The sequence below is a fragment of the Plecotus auritus genome, assembly GCF_963455305.1.
Source record: "Plecotus auritus genome assembly, chromosome: 2".
NCBI classification, from domain to species: Eukaryota; Metazoa; Chordata; class Mammalia; order Chiroptera; family Vespertilionidae; genus Plecotus; species Plecotus auritus.
The window spans coordinates 44,343,349-44,369,145 of NC_137771.1; the positions used below are offsets into that span (position 1 = coordinate 44,343,349).

General features: G+C 39.1%; 1 protein-coding gene across 12 annotated transcripts in view; it reads left to right on the plus strand.

Annotated features, from left to right (window-relative positions):
• NFIA (nuclear factor I A) overlaps positions 1-25,797 on the plus strand; it is a gene marked incomplete at its 3' end in the record, with an annotated part of 384,408 nt that overhangs the window by 193,871 nt on the left and 164,740 nt on the right. For all 12 annotated transcript variants that reach the window (XM_080656321.1, XM_080656311.1, XM_080656316.1 and 9 more), the window contains exon 3: positions 2,231-2,296. In XM_080656321.1, the coding sequence (XP_080512447.1) occupies positions 2,231-2,296 (66 nt within the window). The remainder of the gene's footprint in view (positions 1-2,230; positions 2,297-25,797) is intronic.

Sequence of the window (25,797 nt, forward strand, 5' to 3'; positions counted from 1 at the left end):
CTTTCTTTGAACTTACCTTTTGTTGCTGTTCATGTTTTCTGTAATCATGTTGTATTTCTCTAAAGAAACAGTGGCAAATCAAATGTAAAGGCAAAGTTAAAAAAAGAAAAGTCCACTTGAGATTATTTTTTAAAAATTGGGTCTCTCATTACCTTTTTGCCTTAATATTAATGGATATATATCAGGAAATTAATTGGCTATTGTATGTTGAAATTAATTGAGCTAGACAATTTTTTTTTTCATTTGTTCATGAAGAACTGATTAATTGTGAAGATATTACAACTAGAAGAAGACTGTCTGAGCTATCATATAGAAAGTTAGGTTTGCTAATATTACTCCAAAGGAAATGTCCTATTTGGCAAGATTTTAAGTTTCTATTTTGGGATATGATTAGGAAGGATTTTAACTTTTCCTAAAACAAAATTATATATTTTCTTTAATTTTTATTTTGGATATTAATGGCTTAAAATTTTCTAGGACAAAAATAATAAAGGTATTTCTTCCTTCTAAAACATGTTAACTGTCTTCTCAGAATATCTCATTTATAATTTTTAATGGCAAAATTACAGGATCTTTTCTTAGAATTTATTTTTAAATTGTTTGCTATAAAAATAATATTCATTTATAAAGTTAAAATTTAAATATGGTTCACCATTAATTTGCATGTTCAATTTTTAGTGCAGGCTTTGTATTTCATTTCATGGTTCATTCTAAAGGATTTCTCTAAAGTTTCCTGACCTATAATACTTTTTTGTTTTTTTCTTCACTAAGGCGATGGTTATAAGATGATAAAAGCTATCACTTTGCCAGACTTAAATAAAAATTCACATTCCACAACTTTTGTTAATTGAACCATTGAATCAACGTAGAATTTTTGCTATGGTCACCAGGTTAAGATCATCTGAAAATTTTTAAATAGACATTTTCTTTATAGTATGTCCCTATAATTAAAATCGTCATTTGCTTAAAAGCAGGAAGACTTTCTAAGTTATAAATTAGCTGTTCTCAACCCAGGATCACTAGTCCTGATACTTCTTTTTACACTATCTCCAAGAAAGAGAATGGTACTGCCCTAAATCTATTGAAATAGAGGCAATATTTCCATTTTATTCAGTTATGGGTCATGATCTTTTGATCTTGCATTGAACTTCTTGCTGAAATGTGGTCAAATTTCAGACACTTAAGTTTAATCCTATAAAGTCAAGGTAAAGTTTGGATTCAGGCTTTTCACAGATAATATACGTTTTTCTAGAAAAATACTTTTATTTTTAGATAATGTTTTATACCATTTTAAATCGCAGAAAATTTTTTATATAAAAAAATTTTCCCTGTGACATATTTTGCCTAATTTTTTTCCACCTAGCTAGTTCTTTCAATTGTGTGAAATTCTTTTGATCTAACTTAATTTTAATCTCATTTTAAAATCATTTTATTTTACATGATCCCATTTATAAGTTAAATGACTTGAATTAATTTTTTTTAGTTTGAAATGATTGTGTGTGTGTGTGTTTTTTTTTTAAAATAAATGGAATTTGATAAAGGTGTGCAAGAACCTGTCTTTGCTAACAAGCCCTGTTAGGATTGCCCAAATGCATCAGTACAAGAGAAAAATAATACTCCTAAAGTGTGGGAAACGTACCTTTCAGAAAGACACCGCTGATTTATCCTGTTAGTTCAAGGAAATGTGCTAGATTCAATATTAGGACGCTGGTATTTAATGGTGTTAGTCTGCATAGTCTGTTGCTGTAATACAGAGCTAAATATCAACAGAACTTGTTACTGTTATTTGGGCTGCTTTTATATACCAGCTTCAAAACATGTTTTGACACTTTATTATGTTCTGAACCAAGCTTCAGATGTGTGTAATGAAGGATGAAGTCTTTATCAGACTCTAGTAGTGTATAAATAATGGAGAAGAACAGTTTGAAAATGATCTGTCTGTAAGAGAATGGTCTTTCTGAAGAGTTTCAAGTTATGATCTGGCACAAGCCAAATGCACTGGAGGTGTCCACAAAACTGAGGTCCTCTCTAAGGGCACAGGCTGCTGTTGCTGCTCCCCATTCCCCTTTCTTTTCTTCTTCTTCTTCTTTTTTTTTTTTGTTCATCATGTTATTTCTGTAACATTCTCACTCCTGGTTTATATGCTGAACCTTTTGAGAAAGTCTGGCACCTCTGATCAATTTTCCCTCACAGACCCTATAATTGTTGGCTGTATTTTTATGTTTTTCAGATTCAAGTCAATCTGAAAGTCCCAGCCAGCCAAGTGATGCTGACATTAAGGACCAGCCAGAAAATGGTAAGTTTAGCTTTGAAGAGTCTACAGTAGCCAGCAAGTACAAGGATTTCAGAGTCTGCCCTATGGGTGGCCCACAGTAGGAACAATGGGAGGACTCAAGGAGTATTCTGGACCACTCTCGCAGCCCCCCACCACCTCCATCCCCACACACTATTGGGTTCACCTGGAACCTTAGTTCCCAAGGAAGTTGATGACTAGAGAGGTGGAGTTGAATTACCAAATTAGAATCTTTTACAGCATAAGTGAGGAATCATGACTGTTTCATTTCATTTTCCTTCCTTTAAAAGTGGCATATGACCTGCGATCTTCTTCAGTAGTAATTTAAGATCATTGACAAGTATTTTTGAGGCCTTTTAAGAGTTCAACACTTTGCTCATGGCTTTAAGAAAATGATCTCTGTCTTTGAAGGGTTTTCGCTTTAAATTGTCTAAAATAAAACAATAAGGGTACATGACAGTATTAAATTCCTCAATTGCATAACTATGTAAACTCTCTGGTACAGAAATTTGAATAAATCCTTTGTATACAAAAACAATAGTGTCCATTAAAATACAGAGTTTGAGGTATGTACTCCAAGTACAGAAAAGATTATCATAGGTTCGAATTTTCAATTGAGTAAAATCATCAATTTCAATAAAAACCAATAAATGAACCAGAAGTACTTATCATATGATAAACATAATACTATGTACTTTCACAGATATCATCTCATAGAGTTCCAAAATGCTCGCCTTGGTCATTGAACTGAAGGCTCTAATGCAGGGGTGGGCAAACTTTTTGACTCAAGGGCCACAATGGGTTCTTAAACTGGACTGGAGGGCCGGAGCAAAAGCATGGATGGAGTGTTTGTGTGAACTAATATAAATTCAAAGTAAAGGAGCGGAGGGGAGAGCAAGAGAACCCTCCGCTCTTTCGGCTCCGCGGGCCAGATAGAACAGCCGAACGAACGGGCCGGATCCGGCCCGCGGGCCGTAGTTTGCCCACGGCTGCGTCTAATGGGAGTACTTGTCCTTAAGGGGTTTGTGAAGGGAATATAGTGTTGTGGTTAAAAACTCAGGCTGAGGTGTCAGACCTACATTAAAGTTCTGCCTCTTCTGTCCCTTACCTTTGTAATACTGAATAGGTTATTTAACTCTCAGGGTACAGATTTCTTCTTCTTTAAAACAGTGTGGTAATAACATTACCTACCTGTTGAAGAATTAAGTAGGATCATATGTACATATTCATATAGTTTATGCTTTAAAATTTGTTGGCTGTTGTTTAGTATAACTCATATTATTTTCTAGTCAGTATAATCCAACAATTTTTTTTTCATCTTTGCAGAATGAGCTCATTCCTTGAGTCTCTCTTCCTTTTGTTGTTCTATATGTGTTTCCAATTTGGATTTCCATCTGATCTGTTGGAATATATAGGTAAACTGAATTATTGTAGGATGGAGGATTGAGCTTACCACATTAGATATCCTATTGCTAATTTTTCAGGGTTTGTTTAATTTCCCAAGCCTGGGAAATTCTTTGTAACATTGCTGGGCTCTAATATTAAATATGGACTGTCTAGTGATTCCTCTTCTCTTCCTGGTATGTTGGTGGTATTTTCTGTCAAAGTTGTCTTTTCAAAGCAGGCATTAGAGAGAGAGGGTAAGAGAGAGAGACTGCTGAAGGCTTATTTATAGAGGCAAAAACAACTGCATCTTATTTTTTGTTAATATTTATAAGAGTGATTTATAGATTAGTTTCATTCCTTATATCCTACTTGACTTACCGGTGATGTCTTAAATATGTTTTTTTCATATATTATGTTTATAATCTGCTTGAAGTTGTGTTCAGAAATAATTTTTTTTTTCATTTTTAAAATGTTACGGGCTGTAGGGGTATGTGGTTCAGGTAGTTAGGTTGGATGGCCCCTCCTGCAGGCCTGCGATTCATCTGTCTTCATAAAATGGCCGACAAGCTGTTCACATGCAAATATAAATTGAGAGCATGAGAGGCCTGGCATGCTTTTCTGGATCTGCCTGCAATACCGATATTGTGCGCTTCCCATTCCAAAAAGCAACCAGGACTGAGCCTGGATTTTTCGGCCAAAGGCACAGCGATACTAGCAAAGTTCACTTTTAACCCCAAATTACTTAGTGCTATCTCAAGGATTCACAGTACCATTTTGGGGGATTGTATGCGTTCAAAGAAAGAAAGTATTAATATCTTGGAGAGAAAGTTATAAATTCCCATGTTTCCAATTTCTATTTATTTCAAGAAAAAGAAGTAGAAGTTCCTTTGGGACAACTCTAACTGAAGCTGAGACCAGGGAAACATCAGCCTATTCAGTTTCCTTTATCTGTCTTTTGTCAATCTCAGATGAAGTTATTGGAGGAAAATGATTTTATCTCTTCCCTAAAGACATAATCCCCAAAGGAAAATAATTAAAGATTTCAGGAGTAGGTATTTATATGCATTAGATAACTTCCTGGGACTGCTTTGATCGAGTGTTCTTTCATTTTCCATAACCTCAGGTTATAGAACATGAGCTTGTGAAAGGTTTTTGTTTGTTTGTTTATTTCATTTTTGTTTTTAAAGAGGGAACTGTCATAAATGTGTCAACAAAACTCTAAGAATTTTTGGAATCCTGGTGGGTGAAGAAGTGACAGACTCTGGTCTTCAAATAAAGTGGGAACTCATTACTCCTTCTTTATGTATAGAAGCAAGGGGAAATAATCTTCTTTTATCCTAGCTCTTGAGGAGAAAGGTAATGGGAAACGAATGGTATTTTCCTAGTAAACCACGGAGAATGAATAGACAAATGGTAACATGCTGTTTCATCCAAAACCATAAACTAGGCTATGTAACTTTACCTAAAGTGGATGCAGCTGTTTCTTCCCTGGCCAACTAGTCTGGCTTTTTCTTTTTTTTTTTTTTTTTTTCTCTCTCTGGAATTTTTGCTTTCTTTTTTTGTACTCCCTTAAGACTCAACTGTAAAAGAAAACAAATCTTTGTCCAATTAGAGTATTAGATGGGAATTTTAAGGAATTATCTGAAGCCCAAAGATAAAATATCCAAATCTCCGAAATTCCAAATCAGTCTAATAATTGAAACTCTACCTACCGAGTCACCAGACCTGAGTTCAAAGGAAATAATGCCTGATGACTTTGAATAAGCTATGACCCCAATCTTAGTTTTCTTATCATATCAGTAAAACAGGAATACTAAAAGAGCCTACTTCATGAGTATTAAAATGAGAATATGCATATGAAACAGCATAATGCCTGGTTCATAGTAAAGACTCAAAGGTAACCATTGCTACTATCCACTTAAAGCTTGTCGTATGTGTAAGGAATACACATACTCGAGAGGTCAAAAGCTAGGAGCCTGAGATTGAGGATAGTGTGAGAAATAAACCAAGACTTAGAGACAACTTCTTTACTAGTAGATACCTATTCTGTTCTGAAATGTCAGCCATAAATCTCCTTAAGTCTGTCCATAATCCTCACAGTGCCATATCTATTTCACTGTTCAGTTCTAGTCCTCACATTCTGATCAGTCTTCACCTCCCAGGAGCTGAGAACTACCAAGGCAATTCAGAGTTGCTAGAAACTTCAGAATTAGCACTCAAGAAAAGGTGGTTCTGAAAAAAAGGGATTCCTCCTGGATGTCTTCAATTTTAGCCAAGGTTTTGCTCAGCTTAAAGCAAATAGAATGTGGCTCATTAAAAACTACAAGCTGATTAAGGGTAGGATTTATGATACATTCCTTTTCAAAACATCTTGCATAACATATCGCTCTGTGCCTTGAATTTAGTAGGTACCTGATATTTATTTACTTAATGAATAAAGTTAATAGAGGAATATGTTGTCATTATCCCCCAATATTTTTTGAGTCTGTGCTCACTGTTGATTTATAAGAGGTTTTAAAGGGAAAAAAAATACCAATAAAACCCTGGAGAAGATGAAAGTCTAATTTGGGTGTGGGGGGAAAGCTGTATGCAGACACATGGACATAGACAGAAATGACTTAACGGTGCAAGGGAGCCAAGGTTAGGGACTAGGTAATAATGGACATGGTAGATCAAGTTGTGCCTCAGCTTCCACCCCACCCCAATGAGCAGGTGTGATCAAATGCAGTTGACCTTGAGCAATATAGGTTGGAACTGCGTGAGCACACTTATGTGTGGATTTTCCCACCAATAAGTACCTGTATTGTTTTTGATCAGTGGTTGAGAGTGTGCAGGTGTGGAGGGTCACCTGTAGGCAATGCTCTATGCCATTTTATATTGGGGATGTGAGCATCTGTGGATTTTGGTATCCACAGCGATCCTGAAACCAATCCCCCTCTGATACTGAGGGGCATCTAAGTTTTTGGGGAATTAAAAGTTATATGAGGAATTTTGACTGCACATGGATTTGGCATCCCTAACCTCCAAGTTATTCAAAGGTTGCTTGTATATGAAATACCATCATGTTAGCTTATGCTACATTACCATAGGGAATGTAATCCTGACAAAGTTCTCAGCTCTGAATGGTATCATTTATTTAATCCTTTTGCTTATTGCCGAAACCCCCTTTCTGGCTTTTCAAGAACTCCTGAAGGTTTAAGTCTTGTTAGACTTCGACTTGCAACACCTACTCAAACCACCTTGGAGAATTCCCATGATGTGCTTTCGTTACTGTTAAAAGTATTTATGGAACAGAACATTTGAAGTCTGTGCTGGATATTTACAGGGCCTGTGAACAGTCCTTCAAAGCTTGCAATCTGTGGTGCATCAGGTCAGTCATTAATGAAGGAACAGCTCATGTGATAGCCCCTACTTAATTCAAGGCACGCTTCTGCAGGGCTACACTGAGTCAATGTCCGAGGGAATAACATATTCCAACATTGACACTCTGAAAGCATGTTTCCCACTGGGACTCACTGTGAAAGCAGCCTTAACCAAAAATAAACAAATAAATAAAAAATATAGAGAAAACCTTGCCAGAGAAAGAAAAGCTGGGTTCACGTGTGTGTGTTTTTTTCTATTTACTAACTCTCATCACCTGGACAGCCTACTACTAATAACCCAATCTAAGTGGTTTTTAAAATACAATATTTATAACAGGAAATCAGATTTGGTATTTAGGTTATTTTTTTAGGTTTCCTCATTTAATCAGTAGTTGCACATATGTTAGTGGCATAAACCCTTTGCAATCAGTGGAAGGCCATTAATCATGATGCTTGCCCCAGATTTTGAAAATTTCCAGCTCTACCTGCCAATTTGAAAATCACCCTGGCGTATTAGTTGAATCTAGATTTCATGTTCACCATCTTCACTTGTGTCATTCCTATCTTACATTATTAAAATAGGTATCATAGCTAAATGTTGCTAGTTGAACAAGGACTGTACTTTTCTTTAACCACAGTTGTTAGTATCTCCTTAGTTATCATTTGACTCATTTCTGTGAGTATTTTGAGTAAATATTTATGAAATAACTTCCAGGTTACTGACTTCCTGATTTAAAATTTATATGTAGAATTCACTTTGTAATTTGGGGGTGAGATAAAAGAACTATAAATTTCTGTTTCTCTTTTGGATAAACATTCTTTTATCTGAAAATATTCTCTTTAAAAATTGCAGGCCTTCTTTCACTTTAACTTTTTTTCACTACCTCCTCAAATATATAGTGTATTGTAATATTGTATTGCAATATTAATATATAGTGAAAAGGCAAAGTAAAATTCATAATTCCAAACTCTAAGAATTATCTCTTACTACTTGGTGGACTGCTTGTTATAGGAATTGTTTTGATTAATGTGTCCTTTTAATTGGTAATTTTTAGGAATTTTGCAGGCAAGCAGCCTTAGAGTTGCATCTTATTGAGAAAGCAGGAGCATTCTAGCACCATTGACTTGTAAATACAATTTATCAATATTTCATGATTTGCATGACTTTCTTTTACAATTACCTAGCAACAGTTATTCTCTGCAGTGTTCTTTCAAAAATCCCTGCAGGGACAGACACAGTAGCGTGACCACCAAAATAGCAGCTATAACAGTAAGGATCAATATCGTAAAATATAAAGGTCCCAACTCAAGGAGACATTAAAATCTGAATGCTTTCTGGTTTCCAGATCTGTATTCTGACTGATGAATTTTTAGCAATGTGATGGCTCTCCTCCTTAAGAAACTAGGGAACTAGAGTTTGGTTTTATCTAAAATGTCAGTCTGAGACCAGGTGAATTGTGCTTTCTTAAATATTGTTTGCAGATGTGATCCGTTGTTGTTTGGAGAGGCTCTTTAGGAATGCCTCCAAACAAAGGAAATTCTTAGATCTTGCTTGTGAAAGATGAGGTACCAGGTGAGGCTGGGGGCTTCCCTCACTTGCAACCCACAGCGCAGAGTGTGCCGAGCTTGCAGAGGACCCAGTGTAGGTAAGGAGCCTTTTCAACTGAAAAATAGGGAGGCAGTTCATAGTCATTTTAAAGAAGTAGTTTTACCTCACACATTATGGATATTTTATTATCTACTTACAGAGGATAACTAGCTGAATAGACTTTAAGTGGTTGGCTAGTAGCCAAAGTTGGGAATGCTTTAGATTCTGTTCCCCTGATTTCCAAATTCTGAAATGGACTGGCTGGGTGGTCTATTTCAGACATCCTCCCTTGCATCCCGCCTTCCCTTCCCCCCACACACACATCCACACACCTCTAACCCCTCACACACAAATAGTTATAGAGGAAAGAAGAAAAAAGGGGTTTCTTTCTGGTCCTAAAATTTATTTGTACCCGTGACTCTTGTCCCAGGAGTGATAGCCATTTGAGTGTTCCTTGGATGTAACATTGCAAATAGAAAAGCATTTTTATGTGTTTACTTATAATTTATTTGGGATTGTGCAGATTTATCTATAGATCTCTATTCTAAAAATACAAAACAATACAATTCATGTAGTATTTGAATTGGGCTCAGAAAAGAGATCAGATGAGGAGCCGTCATCAAATCACAGTACGGTAGGAGGTGCACCTGGTGTGGGGCTGCATCTCCACCTGCTATGACTCTGCTTGCTCTACGATCTAAGCCTGCACCAACTCTGATGGGACCATTTGACAGAGACATCCTTAGAAGGACTCCCATGGTCACTTTCACAACCCTCTCCTTCAATTAAAAACCAGCATGGTAAGAATTCCTTATTTTTACCGCAGCATAGTATTCCATTGTGTAGATGTACCACAGTTTTTTAATCCACTCATCTGCTGACAGGCACTTAGGCTGTTTCCAAATCTTAGCTATTGTCAATTGTGCTGCTATGAACATGGGGGTGAATATATCCTTTCTGATTGGTGTTTCTGTTTTCTTGGGATATAGTCCTAGAAGTGGGATTACTGGGTCAAATGGCAGTTCCATTTTTAATTTTTTGAGGAAACACCATACTGTTTTCCACAGTAACTGCACCAGTCTGCATTCCCACCAGCAGTGCAATAGGGTTCTTTTTTCTCCGAATCTCCAGCACTTGTCGTTTGTTGATTTGTTGATGATAGCCATTCTGACAGGTGTGAGATGGTACCTCATTGTTGTTTTGATTTGCAACAGCATGGATGGAACTGGAGACCATTATGCTAAGCGAAATAAGCCAGTTAGAGAAAGATAAATATCACATGATTTCACTCATTTGTGGAATATAATGAACAACATAAACTGATGAACAAAAATAGAACCAGAGTCATAGAAGCATTGAACAGACTGTCCAACCTATGAGGGAAGGCAGGGAGCGAGGGGGTAAGAGATCAAGCAAAGGACTTGTATGCATGCATATGAGCATAACCAATGGACACAGATGCGGGGAGCATGGGGGCGGGTGAGGGCATGTTCTGGAGGGTGGGGGCGGTCGGGGAGAGGTCAATGGGAGAAAAAAGGAGACTTATGTAATACTTTAAACAAAGAATTTAAATTAAAAATAAAATAAATAAATAAAAAATCAGTATGATGAGCTATTAGGCAGGCTAGTTTGGGTCAAGAATAGTGTATGAGCTTTCCTTGCCACAAATAATAGGGTCTGATTTGACACTTGAGTGTCAATTTGTCATTTTAAAGTCTGCATATTATTTTTTGGAGGGAATTACCCATTTGCAGATAATATTAGAAAACTGGATATAATATAAATAATTTATTTGGGGATTTGGAGTCACTAATCCAGATTGATTAGTTGTCTGCTAGAAAAAATTCATGTGGCCACAAGGTTTTTGGCATCTTTTCTTCCTACAGCTTCCTCATTTTTTTTCTTCTTCTTTTTTTTTCTCTTCTCTTATTTGGGTTTTACTCAGCTTCAGGCAACTCTGTTCCATTGGCATTAGCTTGTTTTTCAAAAAATCCATTGAGATATCTCAAAATAGAGGTGGGGGAGGGGTAGTATTTAATGCAGATTACTCTGCCCCATATCAGTTGTTCATTTCTTTACTGGTTGATTTTAACCCAAAGGGAACAAGGAGTCTCATATGCCTTATCCGCAGGCATCATATGGTGAATATCCAAAGAGAGAAGTGTAAAGGATGTTGTGGAGAGGCCCAGCAAAATAGAAATAGGCTTCCAACAGTCTCTCCATGGAGGAAAGTTAGTGTTTTGTTAGGTCTCTGTATATATTTTGCAACCAGAGAGCTTCTCAGCAAGCAGCCTTTGTAAACTCGAGAGATGAACGAGGAGAAGGCAAATCACAGCTTCTGAGCAGGTTACATTAGCAAAGGGCAGTGGCCGTTACAAGCCTGACACTGAGCATTTGTTAAGGGAAAATAAGCTGTCCAAGTCACTTAAAGATTTGTACCTCAGTTTTCTCACAAGTAATTCAATAGTTAGTTATTAAGAACCTGCTGGGTACATTTGGACTACGTAATAGATGCATTGAAGGAATACAAAGATGGATCAGACATCCTCTTCTTGAGGACCTCAAAGGGGAAAAAAGCTTGCTTCATTTATTCACTCATTCAACAAATATTTAGTGTATTTAAGAACCAGGCACTGCACTGAACAAAACAAACAAAATCTCTCTTCTTATGGCACTTCTGATGGGAGCAGATAATGAACTAATATATGTGTCAGATGCCAAATGGTATTAAATAAATCAAGATAAGGGGATAAACAGAAGGATATGGATGCTATTTTACATAGAGTGATCAGGGAAGGCCTTTCCAGTATGTTGACATTTGAGCTAAGACCTGAGAAGATGAAGAAGAGAACTGCAGCTATTAGGGACTTTTATGCTAGGAGGAGGGAACAGTAAATGGAGAGGCCTTGAGAAATGTTAGAGGAACAGTAAGGGGGTCAGTGTGGGTTAAGGGGCATAAATTAAGGAGAGGGCAATTGAAGATGGGGGAGCAGGAAACCAAAGTCTGCTGGACCTTGTAGGCCAAGGAAAGGACTTGGCAAATCCTTGATACACAGTGATATGCTCTACAGAGAAATTAATGCTCATACCAAATCCATTCATTTCTTGATGGAGTAGATATGTCCTGGTTCCCTACAATGTGTTAGATTCTTAATGTTCAGTGGTGAGCAAAGTGAAAAGGCCTAATTCATAACACTGTCAAGAAATGAGGCTCATCTGCGATGGCAACTCTTTTAGTATCCCCAAACGTTTCCCCTTATGCATGTATACTAAAAGCAGAGTCACTTGCATTAGATATTTGACTTCATATCTACTCTTATAAGCAATTCATTTTTATTTAATGGAAGTCTAAATCTGTCAGGTTTCAGCTGAACCCTTATCTCACGCCACCGTTTTGATTGGAAGCCCCCTTTACATTTACTGTGAAGCTTGATTTTTCTCTCTCATGTTGCCAGACTTAGCAAATAAAAAATATAAGGCACCAAGTTAATGAATCATTTTTATAGTGTTACATGGGAGCTAGTTAAACAAAGAAAGTATTTCTTGTTTATCTAAACCAATTCCTGTATTTTATCTGGTGGTCCGTCCTGATTCTCCACACACTCCCATGGAGGTTATGTGGGCAAGAGTAACAGCAGCATATGAAACGTTTTGATTAGTCTGTGATGATTCCACTGATCACAAAGGGTCAAACCACTGGAATTTAACCTACTGAAAATGAAACCTAGGAAGAGTACCACAAAGTTCAAATGAGTGGACTGCTTAAATTCCATTCCTGCTGCATCTGCTGGTACCTAGCCCAGTAGTTACCTTAGAACAATGAGCCGCTTATAAGGTACAGTCAATAGGTACAATACGGTTGTTGAGAGCCACTCAACCTATGCAAGTAAGTGTATAAATTTAATTAGTGAGACATTAATTAAGTAAGCCATTGGGACAGTAGGTGAGTCACTTCTTCAAAGCAAATGCAAAGGAACCATACCTTGTCACAAGATCCAGTTATTGGCAGACTGCTTGCCTCATGAAAGATGATGAAAGTAGAAAATCAATCAAATAATAAAGGCCTGGGAAATTCCACATTCAAAGTTGAAGTAGAGAAAAAACATTTCAGATAGACTTGAATATAGAAGGTGCCATAGTTATGTGCTGTATGGAAAACTGAATATACATGTTTTCATTTGTAATTGAAGACTATTTTGCTAGGTATTACAAAACTTGTCTGAATCTGTTACAAAAACATGGTGTGGTCTTTGAACTCTGCTACTTTAAAAAGGATTCAAGGAAAGCAGTTTGGGAAAGTAGGATTAAATTCCTTTGGGCTTCAGAACCAAATAGTGACCAAAAAAAATGATGTTAGTGATAATCATGATAATAGCTCACATTCATTGTGGACTTTTTGTATGCTGGTATGTTAGTTTGGGTCCTCCAAGAAGAATATGCACTGATGTGATTAGGTGTATGGGGATCTATTGGGGTAAAACCTATGAACTATAGGGAGGGAGCAAAAGTAGGCTAGGAGAGGCTTCAGACCTCAAGACAGATGCCCCTCGGCTTACAGTGGGGTTATGTCCCAATGAAACCATTGTAAGTTGGAAATATCTTAAATTGAAAATGCATTTAAGAAACCTAACCTACTGAAATTGATAGCTTAGCCTAGCCTACCTTAAAAGTTTTCAGAATACTTACATTAGCCTACAGTTGGGCGAAATCATTACCATGAATAATCTACATGGTGATTACAGTAGAGTATCAGTTGTTTACTCTGGTGATCATGCTGGCTAGGAGCTGCTGCCAGAGCATCCTAGGAGTACCATCCCACATATTGATAGTCCAGGACAAGATCAAAATTCAGAATTTGATGTATACTTTCTTCAGCATGTGTATTGCTTTTGCCTCATCATGAGGTCAGAAATTCGTTAAGTTGAACCATCATGAATCAGGACTGTCTGTACTAATCAGATATGTGTGAAAGGAGAAGAGGAAGGAAGGAGGATTGGGTAGGAAGAATCCTTGACATCAGTAAGCTTCTAAGAAAGTTTCAGACAGGCCAATGGAGGCTCTTTGAGCCAAAGTCACCTATTATAAATGTTCATGGTCCCATAGGAATGGGTCTGCATTAGTATATTCCATCTTAGTCATTGGCTGGGAACCTGGAAGAAATGTGAACTTGGAACAAATGTGATGGCAGAACCAGAGGGGTGACAGCTGGGATAGTCAGGCAGTTATGCTCCTATAGCAAGTGCTCTGAGTGACTCATTTTTATGGCCACCCAGCAAGGTGCTGTGCTAAGAGTCTTATATTTATGATCTTATTTAATCCTAATACAACCTTGTGGTGTGTCCATTTTACAGATGAGGAAACTGAGACAAAGAACTTAAATAGCTTGCCCACCATCAAGAAGGCAAAGTACTCAAAGAAGGCAGAACGAGTATTCATACTTAAACTCCAGAATCTAAATGTTTTAACCATTACATTGTATTATAGGAGGAACAGTAGTCAAACTCTGGTTCTGTAACTTATTGATTATGTAAATTTGGGCAAGTAATTTAAACTCTTGGACTTGTGTTTCCTTATTTTTAAGGTGGGATGTCATCACCTTTCCAGGAAATGTGTTTCTGTTGCTGTTTTGTATTGAGCTTAAACAATATTAGTCCCTTTTCCTTCCTCATGTTCTTTCATCTAGGATCTTCATCCCTTCCTTTATTTCTTATCGCATCCTCCCAGGTACTTGTGTCAGCCTTGTTCAGGTACCCACAGGCTTAATTTTGTCTTCAGAACTAACAGGACCATTTCCATGTGGGTTATATGTATGAATATATGATTATGTGTGGATGTGTGTCCAGAACTTGTAACAACACATATTAAATACTAAATAAAGTGTAGCTCACCTCTTTTATCCACCCAATTGCCCATGGACAGGAACCATATGCTATAGGGCAATGTAGGACATTTATTTTTCTCGTTTTAAATCTTTTGGAAAAAAATTACATTCTTATGGCAAAAGTACATTCTTATTTTTCTTATGAACAGTCTTTATTTCTGTATTCTCAAGTATTGTGAGTATATGGCTCTACAGTGAATACTTTTTAACAATGGATGACATTTTCATTTGATTTTTCTGCAGAAGGTGGAGAGTATAAAATGAGATTAGATACAAGGTATTTATACCAGGTGCCATTATGTTTGTTGGACAGCATAACATAATTATGATAACCAATGAATTTGAAAGTATTTCCGTTGGAAAAGATATAGGAATGTAGTTTTATTGAAAACATAAAATGTTTACTTCCATTCCCTATTTTTTGTGCAGTATAATAGAAATTTGCACCTCATCCCTTTGATTTTTAGATTTCTGAATTATTTAGAAGAATCCGTTAATTCTCCATTTCAAGTGAGCAAGACAAACTTCATTAGGATATCTGATTCCGAGCAGGTCCCACATTCACAGATCATGTTAACTCCACAGAGAGGTTTATCTTTTAAAACTGCAAATGCTGTCCAAACTGAAAGCTTTTCAATTTAATGCATTCTTGCAGCCTTGGATCCTTAATGGTAGAAAGGGGTCAGTGAGGCACCTTGTTTTCAGAGCATCAGCCAGTTCTCAAAGTAGCAGTGCCCAAAGCATGCATGTTCCTTGAGTCATAGTGGATTTGCAAATCGATGTTATGAACTACATATAAGTAAAACTAGCATATGTTAACACACATACTGGTCCCCTGGTTGCCAACTAGTGGTCCTTGAAGGGGCCAAAGGAAAACTCCTAAAAGAAATTATGCAGTTTTTCCAAGACAGAGCTATACAAGCTAACGACTTGCCTTTCAGTCTGTATTTGTGAACTCACTGGTTATCTTACACTTGTAGAGACTCTTTATGGCAGTTATAGTTTGGATTTGCTTAATAAAAGGTGCAGGAGAGATTAGGTATTCATTACGTAATAGAGATGGCAAATTAAATACTTTGAGAAATAGGATCCATGCAAGGAAAATATTACAAGATTTCCTTGCTGGTGAATAGACACAGAAGCTTCTGCTGTAGACCAGCGATTAATAATAGCCTTTAACTTTCTCTTAGGGAAGGAGAGGGAGAAGAGAAAAGCAGGTGTCAGTAAAAGCCAGTAAAGACCGGTTGTGCCCAGAAGCTGCCCATCATCTCCATAATGTATCCCTTCATTCATTCTTTCAAGCAGTAGTGTTGAACTCAATTCTCTCTGAGCAAATTTGATAGTGAGGGTCAGTGGGGGAAAGTAGCTCAAAGTAGGAGACTCAGACAGCCCTTCTCTATGTAAATTGACCAGGAAAGAATACTTTTACAACACAAGATCTTAACAAAGTTTGGGTAGCCTAATCATTCAGAGTTATGTAGAATATTTGAGCTGTGGGTTCAGATCTCTTTCTTTGTGGATTCTTTCTGTGCAGCAATAGGAGAGGCAAGGAAACTGACCTTGGTTGAATAGTACTATGTACTAGATGCTTTAAGTCATTTGGATATGTTACCTTAATTTGGCATATTAATTCTAAGAGGTAGAAGATGAGGAAAATGATGTTCAGGGGTTGGAGGCACATGTCCATGGTCAACAGGGAGTGAGTGGCAGAGCAAGTACTATGACTGTTCTAGACAGTATTTTGTATTGTATTCCAAACAAGTGTCTGCACTCAACAAATATGTTTTGGAATAAATGAATGACTAAATGAGTGAATGCATAGACATTGTCCTCAGTAGTTTAAAGTCTTTTTGTTTAATTGAGATATATTTGACATATAACACTGTATGAGTTTGAGGTGCATAATATATATATATATATATATATATATATATATATATACACACATATATATATATAATTTTATTTTATTTTATTTTATTTTAATAAATCTTTATTCAGATTATTACAATTGTTTCTCCTTTTTCCCCCCATAGCTCCCCTCCACCCGGTTCCCACCCCACCTTCTGCCCTTACCTCCCCTCCACTGTCCTCATCCATAGGTGTATGATTTTTGTCCAGTCTCTTCCTAAATGCCCCCATACCTCTTTCCCCCTGAGAATTATCAGTCCACTCCCTTTCTATGCCCCTGATTCTATTATATTCACCAGATTATTCTGTTCCTCAGGTTTTTAATTCACTTGATTTTTAGGTTCACTTGTTGATAGATATGTATTTGTTGTTCATAATTTTTATCTTTACTTTTTTCTTCTTCCTCTTCTTTAAGAATACCTTTCAGCATTTCCTATAATACTGGTTTGGTGGTGATGAACTCCTTTAGCTTTTTCTTATCTGTGAAGCTCTTTATCTGCCCTTCAATTCTGAATGATAGCTTTGCTGGATAGAGTAATCTTGGTTGTAGGTTCTTGCTATTCATCACATTCAAAATTTCTTGCCACTCCCGTCTGGCCTGCATAGTTTCTGTTGAGAAATCAGCTGACAGTCGTATGGGTGCTCCCTTGTAGGTAACTAACTGTTTTTCTCTTGCTGCTTTTAATATTCTCTGTCTTTTGCTCTTGGCATTTTAATTATGATGTGTCTTGGTGTGGTCCTCTTTGGATTCCTTTTGTTTGGGGTTCTGTACGCTTCCTGGACTTGTAAGTCTATTTCTTTCACCTGGTGGGGGAAGTTTTCAGTCATTATTTCCTCAAATAGGTTTTCAGTATCTTGCTCTCTCTCTTCTTCTGGCACCCCCATAATTCTGATGTTGGTACGCTTGAAGTTGTCCCAGAGGCTTCTTACACTATCTTCAACTTTTTGGATTTTTTTTTTTCTTTTTGCTTTTTTGGTTGAGTGTTTTTTGCTTCTTTGTATTTCAATTCTTTGACTTGATTCTTGTGTTCCTCTAGTCTGTTTTTGGGTCTCTGTATAATATTTTTTATTTCAGTCAGTGTATGTTTAATTTCTAGTTGGTCCTTTTTCATATCTTCGAGGGTCTCATTATATTTATCGGCCTTTTCTAGGATATTCTTGAAAAGCCTTATAACGGTGGTTTTGAATTCTATATCCAGTCGTTTGTTTTCCTCCATTTCTTTCATTTGTGATCTGTTTCTTTGACGCCGCATTTTCACTGCTTCCCTGAGTTGGTAGGGTAGATTTGTGTGCTAGGTTTCCTATATGGCCCACTGGGTTTGCCTCCCCAGTTCACCTGAGGTGGACACTCTTGGTGCACCCCTTTGTGGACTGTGTGTACAGCCTTGTTGTAATTAAGTCTTGATTGTTGTTGGTATCACTGGGAGGAATTGACCTCCAGGCCAGTTGGCTGTAAGGATCAGCTGTGTCTATGCTGGGAGAAGTTCGGTGCTGGAGACAGCCTTATAGGATTAGACTTGCCAAATAGCAATAGCCTCTGTGCTCAGCTTGGATGGGGTGGAGTCTCAGGGCGGAGCAGACAGTCTTGGCTTTCAGTCAGCCTTGCCTTTGCGCACAAGCACGCGCCTTCAGACCTCTGCCTTCCCCGGCTCCCGAGTCTCCGCCCGAGAGTCCAGATTCCCCCCACAAGAGCGTGGGTCCCCAGGGGCTCGCCTGGAACTGGGGTTCAGTGCAGTCAGAACTGGGGCTCAGTGCAGTCAGGAGCTTCTGACTCCCTTCCACTAGGAAAGCCTGTGGCAACCTCCACAGCCTTTGTGCGCACTGGCACGCGCGTTCCTTCAGACCTCTGCCTTCCCCGGCTCCCGAGTCTCCACCCGAGAGTCCAGATTCCCCCCACAAGAGCGTGGGTCCCCAGGGGCTCGCCTGCAACTGGGGTTCAGTGCAGTCAGAACTGGGGTTCAGTGTGGTCGGGGGCTTCCTTCCCCCTTCCGCCAGAGAAAGTCAGCCAGGCTCTCAGCCGCCCTTCCTCTCTGCGCGTACAAAGACCCTTTGCCGTACCTCCAATTCTCTGTGAGCTTTTCTCTTTCCTTCTAGTTGTAGAATTTTCACTCAGCCAGCTTTCCTGTGGTTCTGGATGGTGTCCGTTCTGTCTTATAGTTGTAGTTTTGAAATTGTTGTGTGAGGCAGCAGTTGAGGTGCTTACCTATGCCGCCATCTTGGTTTCTCCGGTGCATAATATATTGATTTGATACATTTATATTGCAATACGATTGCCCTTGTAGTGTTAGCTAACACTTCCATATCCTCACATAATTATCATTTCTTCTAGTGTTGGGGACAATTAATATCTAGTCTCTTAGCACACTTAATGTTTATGATACTGTTTTGTTTATAATCACTGTACCATGTGTTATGTCTCCAGGACTTATTTATATACTAGAGGCCCGAAATTCGTGCATGGGTGAGGGGGGTGTCACTTAGCCCGGCCTGCATCCTCTCCAATCTGGGATCCCTTGAGAGATGTCTGACTGCCTCTCTCAATCCAGGACCGCTGGCTCCTAACCGCTCACCTGCCTGACTGCCTGGTAGCCCCTAACCCCTCTGCCTCCCTGCCTGATCACCCCTAACTGCCTCTGCCTCACCCCGCACCCAGGACCCAGGATTCCCTCCTTTGGCCTGTCGCAGGCACCTAGGACCCAGGCTTCCCTTCCTCTGGCTGGCTACAGGCACCCAGGACCTGGGCTGGCTTTGCCCAGGCCAGCTGCAGCTGCAGGGGACTGTGGGCAGGCGGCTTTGCCTGGGCTGCAGCCTCAGGTGCCTGGGACCATGGGACGTGTGGCTTGTCCCTCTCCTGGGTCTCAGGTTCAGGCGCAACCACTGGCACACTGGACCATGGGGTGGGCAGCTTGTCCCTCTCCCTGGCCGCAGCCCCAGCCACTGGTGCCCGGGAGTGTGAGGTGGGTGGCTTGTTCCTCTCCTGGGCCACAGGTGCAGCCGCTGGCTCCCGGGACTGCAGGGCAGGCTTGTCCCTCTCCCGAGCCACAGCCTGGTTCCCATTCTTCTCTCATGAGCTCATTTGTGCCTGGCTGGTTCCCATTCCTCTCTCCCCAGTGTTGAGTGTCTGAGCCGTTACGGCGTGACGGCATGAGGGCATGACAACCATTTGCATATTAGCTCTTTATTATATAGGATTAATTGCAGGTATGCATCCTTAAATGACATGTCTCCCATTTCCCCACACCCTCAACCCCTGGTATCCACCATTTGAAGAGTTTAAAGTATTTTAAGGGGAAAATAATATAATGCTATAACATGATATAAGTATATTACCTATGAGACATAAATATATATTTATATATAAAATACAGTTATCTATAACATGTGATTATACATAATTCCTCTTCCAACTTATCCTTTCTTAATAATACATATGTTTATTGACATATGCAATGATCCTTGTGCTAGACAATGGAGATATAAAGATAAATAAGATGTTGACTTGGTGCTCATCAGGTGCATATTTCTAGCAAGGAAGACAGATATGTAAACAGATATTTACCATAAACTATGTCTGTGATCTCCTGAAGGTATTTGGTTAGTGTTTGGGGGCACATGATGGAAGTAGGTGCAAGTGATAAAAACTGTGCAAAGGGCAACAATAGTTGAATAATAGGTGTTCATAGAAGAGCTTCATTTGATATTTGATCTAAATATTGAAGTGTGTATATGTTCTTAGATGTTACTTAGGTCCTCTATGCCCCTGAGAATTAGCTCAAAACCCCTACTTCACACTCTGAGGAAATCCAAAATCTACCCCAGGATTTCTGCAAAGGCTTTTAGGCTACAGTTTCCTTCTAGCTACTGGTTCCTGCACCTGCTGAACTAATTTAATTAATAGATCTCCTCCCAAGCCATACAGTGCTCTCTTCTATGTCCTTTGCCCCAGATGTTGGGTTTGGCCGCTGCTCTGTATTTCTGTATTAAGTGCACATAGAAATTATGTAAGTAGCTGACTTTGGTGAAATTGTAGGGTTACAGGATTGGGGAGGGAGTCTCAGAACATACAAACTACTTCACATTGATTTTAAAGAACTCTGTTCTTAAAAACTCTCAGGCCTCGGTGCCATGTCACCATTGCCCTCTCCTCTCTCTCTCACCCTCTTCTCTCTGAGTCTCTTCTCATTCTGGTTTAGTTTTAGGTGCAGAGGAATTTTCACTATTTCTTTTTTCCTTGAGTTTTGCAAATTTATGTTCTTGGGGGTCTTCTTTATTCATAAGAAATGTACCATCAGTGTATTTTCCTAATCAATGAATTCTGGTACTTTTGATAAAATAGTAAATGAGATTTATAGTTTCTGTATGTGTGAGAGAGAAGATGCAAGGTCCTTGTTCAGCAAGAAGAACCTTCAACGCACCATGTTTGGCTAAGGCAGTGTGTTTCTAAATAGTTTCTAATGCACCAGTCCTATCAAGTTTAATTCTTGGCCGGCCAATCATCCAACATGTTTTCCTTGGAAGGGAGCTTGCTGACTGACTGGCTGACAGATAGAAAGCATCCATAAATGAGAGATGGCATCTACCTTGTGAACCCAGGCCTTCCCCACTTTACTCTAATTCAATTTAGTAGATGTTGGATGGAAACTAATACAGTTAAAAGAACGTCATGTAATCTCACTAACATTTTTAGAACATGGTGCTCAAGGTTTTCTGGTCAAGGATATTTGCATTTATGGAATAGAGGCAGAATTCAGCGCACGTGAGAAGTCCTTGCTCTGAGAATGACATTTCCAAGCTGTGAACATATGATGTGCTCAAAACCGAAGCTGAAATTGCCTTTTATTCTGTAAATATTGAAGAAAAGGCTTAGCCTAGCACTGGTGACTTTTCTAGCCAAGGTACTAGCCAGACTGGGTTGGAATCAGAGAAAGCCCATTTGTTAAGTTTACATGATAAAATTTGAGCCTAAGGGATGCAATGAAAAAGTGTGACAATCCATCCCAGTCCCACATTTTCCTGCTGCCATGCCAATCAGCCACTTGGACACTATTTCCTAGGACAATTCCATTTGGTTCCTAAGCATGCTACACGAATCTATGTTACCTGATGCTTATTTCAACTTCTCAATGTTTATTGTGAACTACAGAAACACCCTAAATTTTCACATATTACATTTACTCGTTAAACCAATATTTATTTTTAAATCTTTGCTGTATGCCAGACTATTGTAGGCAGTAGCTACAAGACTGCTAAAGCCCAGAGAAGCTGAGTGCGGGGCCTCGAAGAACACGAGCATTAGTGGCAGCGCTGGACCTGATATCGAGTCCCAGGTCCAGCATTCTTCCAACTGTTATTCCTCTGCTTTGCTTAGTCTTACTGCTTCTCCCCAAAATTAAGCTGAAATAGAAAAGTTTCTTGAAAGCCTATTGAAATCATTCTCTTAATTTGCCAACAAATTATACAACTTATTTGAAAGTTATTTGTTTAGAATTTGTAGTCAAATTATCACAGTTTTAATATTTCATTGATTTGTGTGATTCTCTGAATAATGTCTGCAAAGGCCAATGTTATTACAACGTGGACTGTAAACTCCACAAAGGCAAGGACTGTTTGTCCTTTTTCACTCACCATTTCTTCCTCAGCACAGGCCCCCCACTCAGTGTATGCCAATTGATATCTATTGTAAATGTGGAGCTGAATGACTGTCTTATGCCTCACAATATCCCTGTCGTCTGGTGTCCTGCGCATGCCGCAGGAGCTCCCTAGAGAAGTCTGCTGTTGGCAAGGTTGCAAATGACATTGTCCATGTCCAGTGGACCTCCACTTAGAGTGTGTTGTCCCCAGCGCATCTCCTCCTGTGTCCAGTGCTTAGATGGCCAGGAGAACAATTTGCAGCTTGTGGTGGGTGCCTGGGATACCTGGAGATCTGCAGGCTGCAGACACAGCAAGGTGGTTTATGGTAAGGCACACAAAGTGAGCTGTCAGCCAGGGGGAAAGGTTTTCCCAGGACTTGACTGGGACTAGCAGGATTTCTGGTTCCACATCAGATAGTCTTCCCTTTCTCCACCACCTCCGTCCTCATCTGCCCACAGCCATCAGCTTTCCTAAGTGCAGCACTCTGACAGAAAATATTATAGGAGGCACCGCTGGATGGGTGTCACTAGTCAAAGTGGGAGATAAACACACATTACATGGCAAAGCTGACTGACATAAAGGACCTTTGTGCTGTGAGAGGTGGAGAGAGCAAATGAAAACAAGAACAAAATAGAAGCAGGGTCTGTGTTAGCATTTAAGCCAGTATATGTCTGAAAAGAAAGGCCAGCCCATGTAATTTTAACAAGTACATTAAACTATACTTCCTAAAAAGCATAAATATAAGACTTAGTATCTGTCTTGCTCACTCTTCTTTTATTCATGATCTCATAGGGCCCTGATCAACAAACTGTGGCTCGCGAGCCACATACGGCTCGCAAGCCGCAGTTCGCCATTCTGTTGACTAATGAGTTTGCCAACCACTGTCATAGGGAAAGAACATGAGTAAAATTTGAAAAAGTGATGAGTTTGATAGTTTTCATATTGGAGGAAACTGTTTTTTTGAGAGTGTAGTCCTCTAATTTGAGCTTTAACAGGTGCATGGGTGTGAGAAGGTTGGGACACCTGGGACAGAGCCTTGACTTTGTCATTTACTTGGCTGTGAAATGCTTTTAAAACATGCAGACCCAGACTTCCCTACTTACTAACTTATAACTGACCTCTGTGCCTCAGCTTCCCCATCTATGAAATGAGTCTTCACTCCCTAAGACATAGTAAGGATATAAAGAGATAATGTATCTGAGAATACTTTCTATATTGGCAATCAAGCCATATATAAAGCTAGAAATTCGTGCATGTGGGTGTGTGTCCCTCAGCCCAGCCTGCACCCTCTCCAATCTGGAACCCTTTGAGGGATGTCTGACTGCCCATTTAGGCCCAATCTCACTGGGATCAGGCCTAAATGGGCAGTCGGATATCCCTCTCACACTCCAGGACTGCTGGCTCCCAACCGCTCGCCTGCCTGCCTGCCTGCCTGCCTGCCTGCCTGCCTGCCTGCCTGATTGCCCTTAACTGCTTCTGCCTGTCAGCCTGATCACACCCTAACCACTCCCCTGCCAACCTGATGGACACCTAACTGCTCCCCTGCTGGTCCAACTGCCCCTAACTGCCCTCCCCTGCAGTCCTGGTCACCCCCAACTACCCTCCCCTGCAGGCCTGGTTCCCTGCAACTGCCCTCCCCTGCTGGCCTGGTCTCCCCCAACTACCCTCCTCTGCCAGCCCAGTAATCCCTAACTCCCCTTCCCTGCAGACCTGATCGCCCCCAAATGCCCTTCCTTTCAGGCCTGGTCCCTCCCAACTGCCCTCTCCTGCTGGCCATCTTGTGGAGGCCATCTTGTGTCCACATGGGGGCAGCCATCTTTGACCACACGGGGTGGCCATCTTGTGTGTTGGAGTGATGGTCAATTTGCATATTATCTCCTATTATAGATAGGATAAACATTGTAATAATTTCAGGCTATCAGGAAGCCCTTTATTTCCATCCCTGGTCCCCTAAAAAATGGCAGGAGACCAATGAATAACACTCCACTTTTTTTTTTCTTTCAACTCAGCAGTGCTCATTTTTAAGCGAATATGGTTATAGCGCTGTTGCATGGGGGATGAGTGCTCTATTCTTATGGGCAGCACGTTTTACCCCCATGCCTACAGAATCCTAAGGATCCTGAAAGGCATTCTTTCTGTGTTTACCATGGCACCACTTTCACCCTCTATTTTGAACTAAGCTGCAATTCAAAATTTTCAAAGATAATTTTTTTAAAATACTTGATTTTTATTTTGAAATATCTACAAAATTTTAGTTTTTCATTATACAAATAATTTTTCAAAATTCAGACATTATAGCCCAAACAAGTAAATAAATGAAATCCACAATTTCTAAAAATGCTGTTACAGCAGGAATATTTAGACTGTGAGTATATCAATGTTTGACTTAAATTGACTCAGGTTTATTTATTCTTAAATTCCCTGAATCCCCAAACTTTTTTCTTATTTGCTCTGAGTATATTTACTACATGACATTTAGATCCACTTTTAGTTGGCTTATACTTAAAACTTTTCATTTTTTCTGGTATAATCAGTTCAGACACAAAATAGGCTCTAATCCTGTGTGTTTGTTGTTTTTGCAAGTAGATAGATTTCACTAGATGGTGAGTGCTATAGGGATGCAGTTATTTCCAGTAATTCTTATGTGTATTTTTAGTGGTCTTAAAAGGAAATATTAGTATCCTCTTTCTTAAGCCACAGGTCTTAAAGATGTCAACTATATAATTTAAATTTCCTGACAAATTATCTTTAAGGTTTTGGAAGGAACTTTTGAGCACCTTTTGATTCCAACTTTTATCTCTGCTTTTGAGTTTTCTACCCACTCAGAATCTCCACTCACCAAAAACTTTGATATCTTGTCTTCAAGATATCAAAGCTCATTTGAAAAAAGAAAATAAGAATGTTTCATATAAAGAAAACATCCAGTATATATTGGGAAGGCTGTGATGCACGTACCTTTTCATGCATTTTTTCATGCATTGGTTGAACCCAATTCTTTTATCCCCAGCCCCCTTTCAGAAAAGTCTTTGACTGTATCCATGTGGAGGTTCTGCAGAACAAGTAAGGTTCCTTCATCCCCAAGACCATGTTTCTGTTCAGTGGTACCCACCAAGAAGGTTCCTACTTAATAACCTGAAACATGACATAAATTGGTGGAGAAAAGCCTCCTTGGTTAACTGGTTCATTCATTTCACTGGCCTGGTGAAAGTTTTATGAACCACAATGACGCACAACAATTACTAGTCTAATTCTTTTTTTTTTTAATCATTTAAAAAGTTTGCTCTATACATGTAGGACCTGTAGATAAAAGGTTTCTGTAAAAATCACACTTTTTTCAAGATGTTTGCTTTAGTTGGTATTCATAAGTGGGTTCTCCTCTGCATACCAATAAAGGTGTGTGTAAATGTTTTTATTGGTTTCTTCCCTATCTCCCACTTTAATATTTCCTCTAGAAGAGACAATGCCATTAACCTTAGCAATGCTGAGTGTGATTGTCTTTCGATCAGCCCCACCATTGCAAGCCCACTGATCCATGGCTTACTTACTTAATATATCCCCATTACCTTCTTAGAATAGTGATAGGCTGTCTGAAAAATCCTCTTAAAAAAAGAATAAGCAAAAGTATTCCCTAATTCCTTTGGGAATAGTCCTTTCTTTGATATAAATGTTCTAGTAGTAAAATCTGCGTTTTCTATTTTAACTATATGTGAAACATTTATTGAGTGTCTGCTGTGTTCAAGGCACT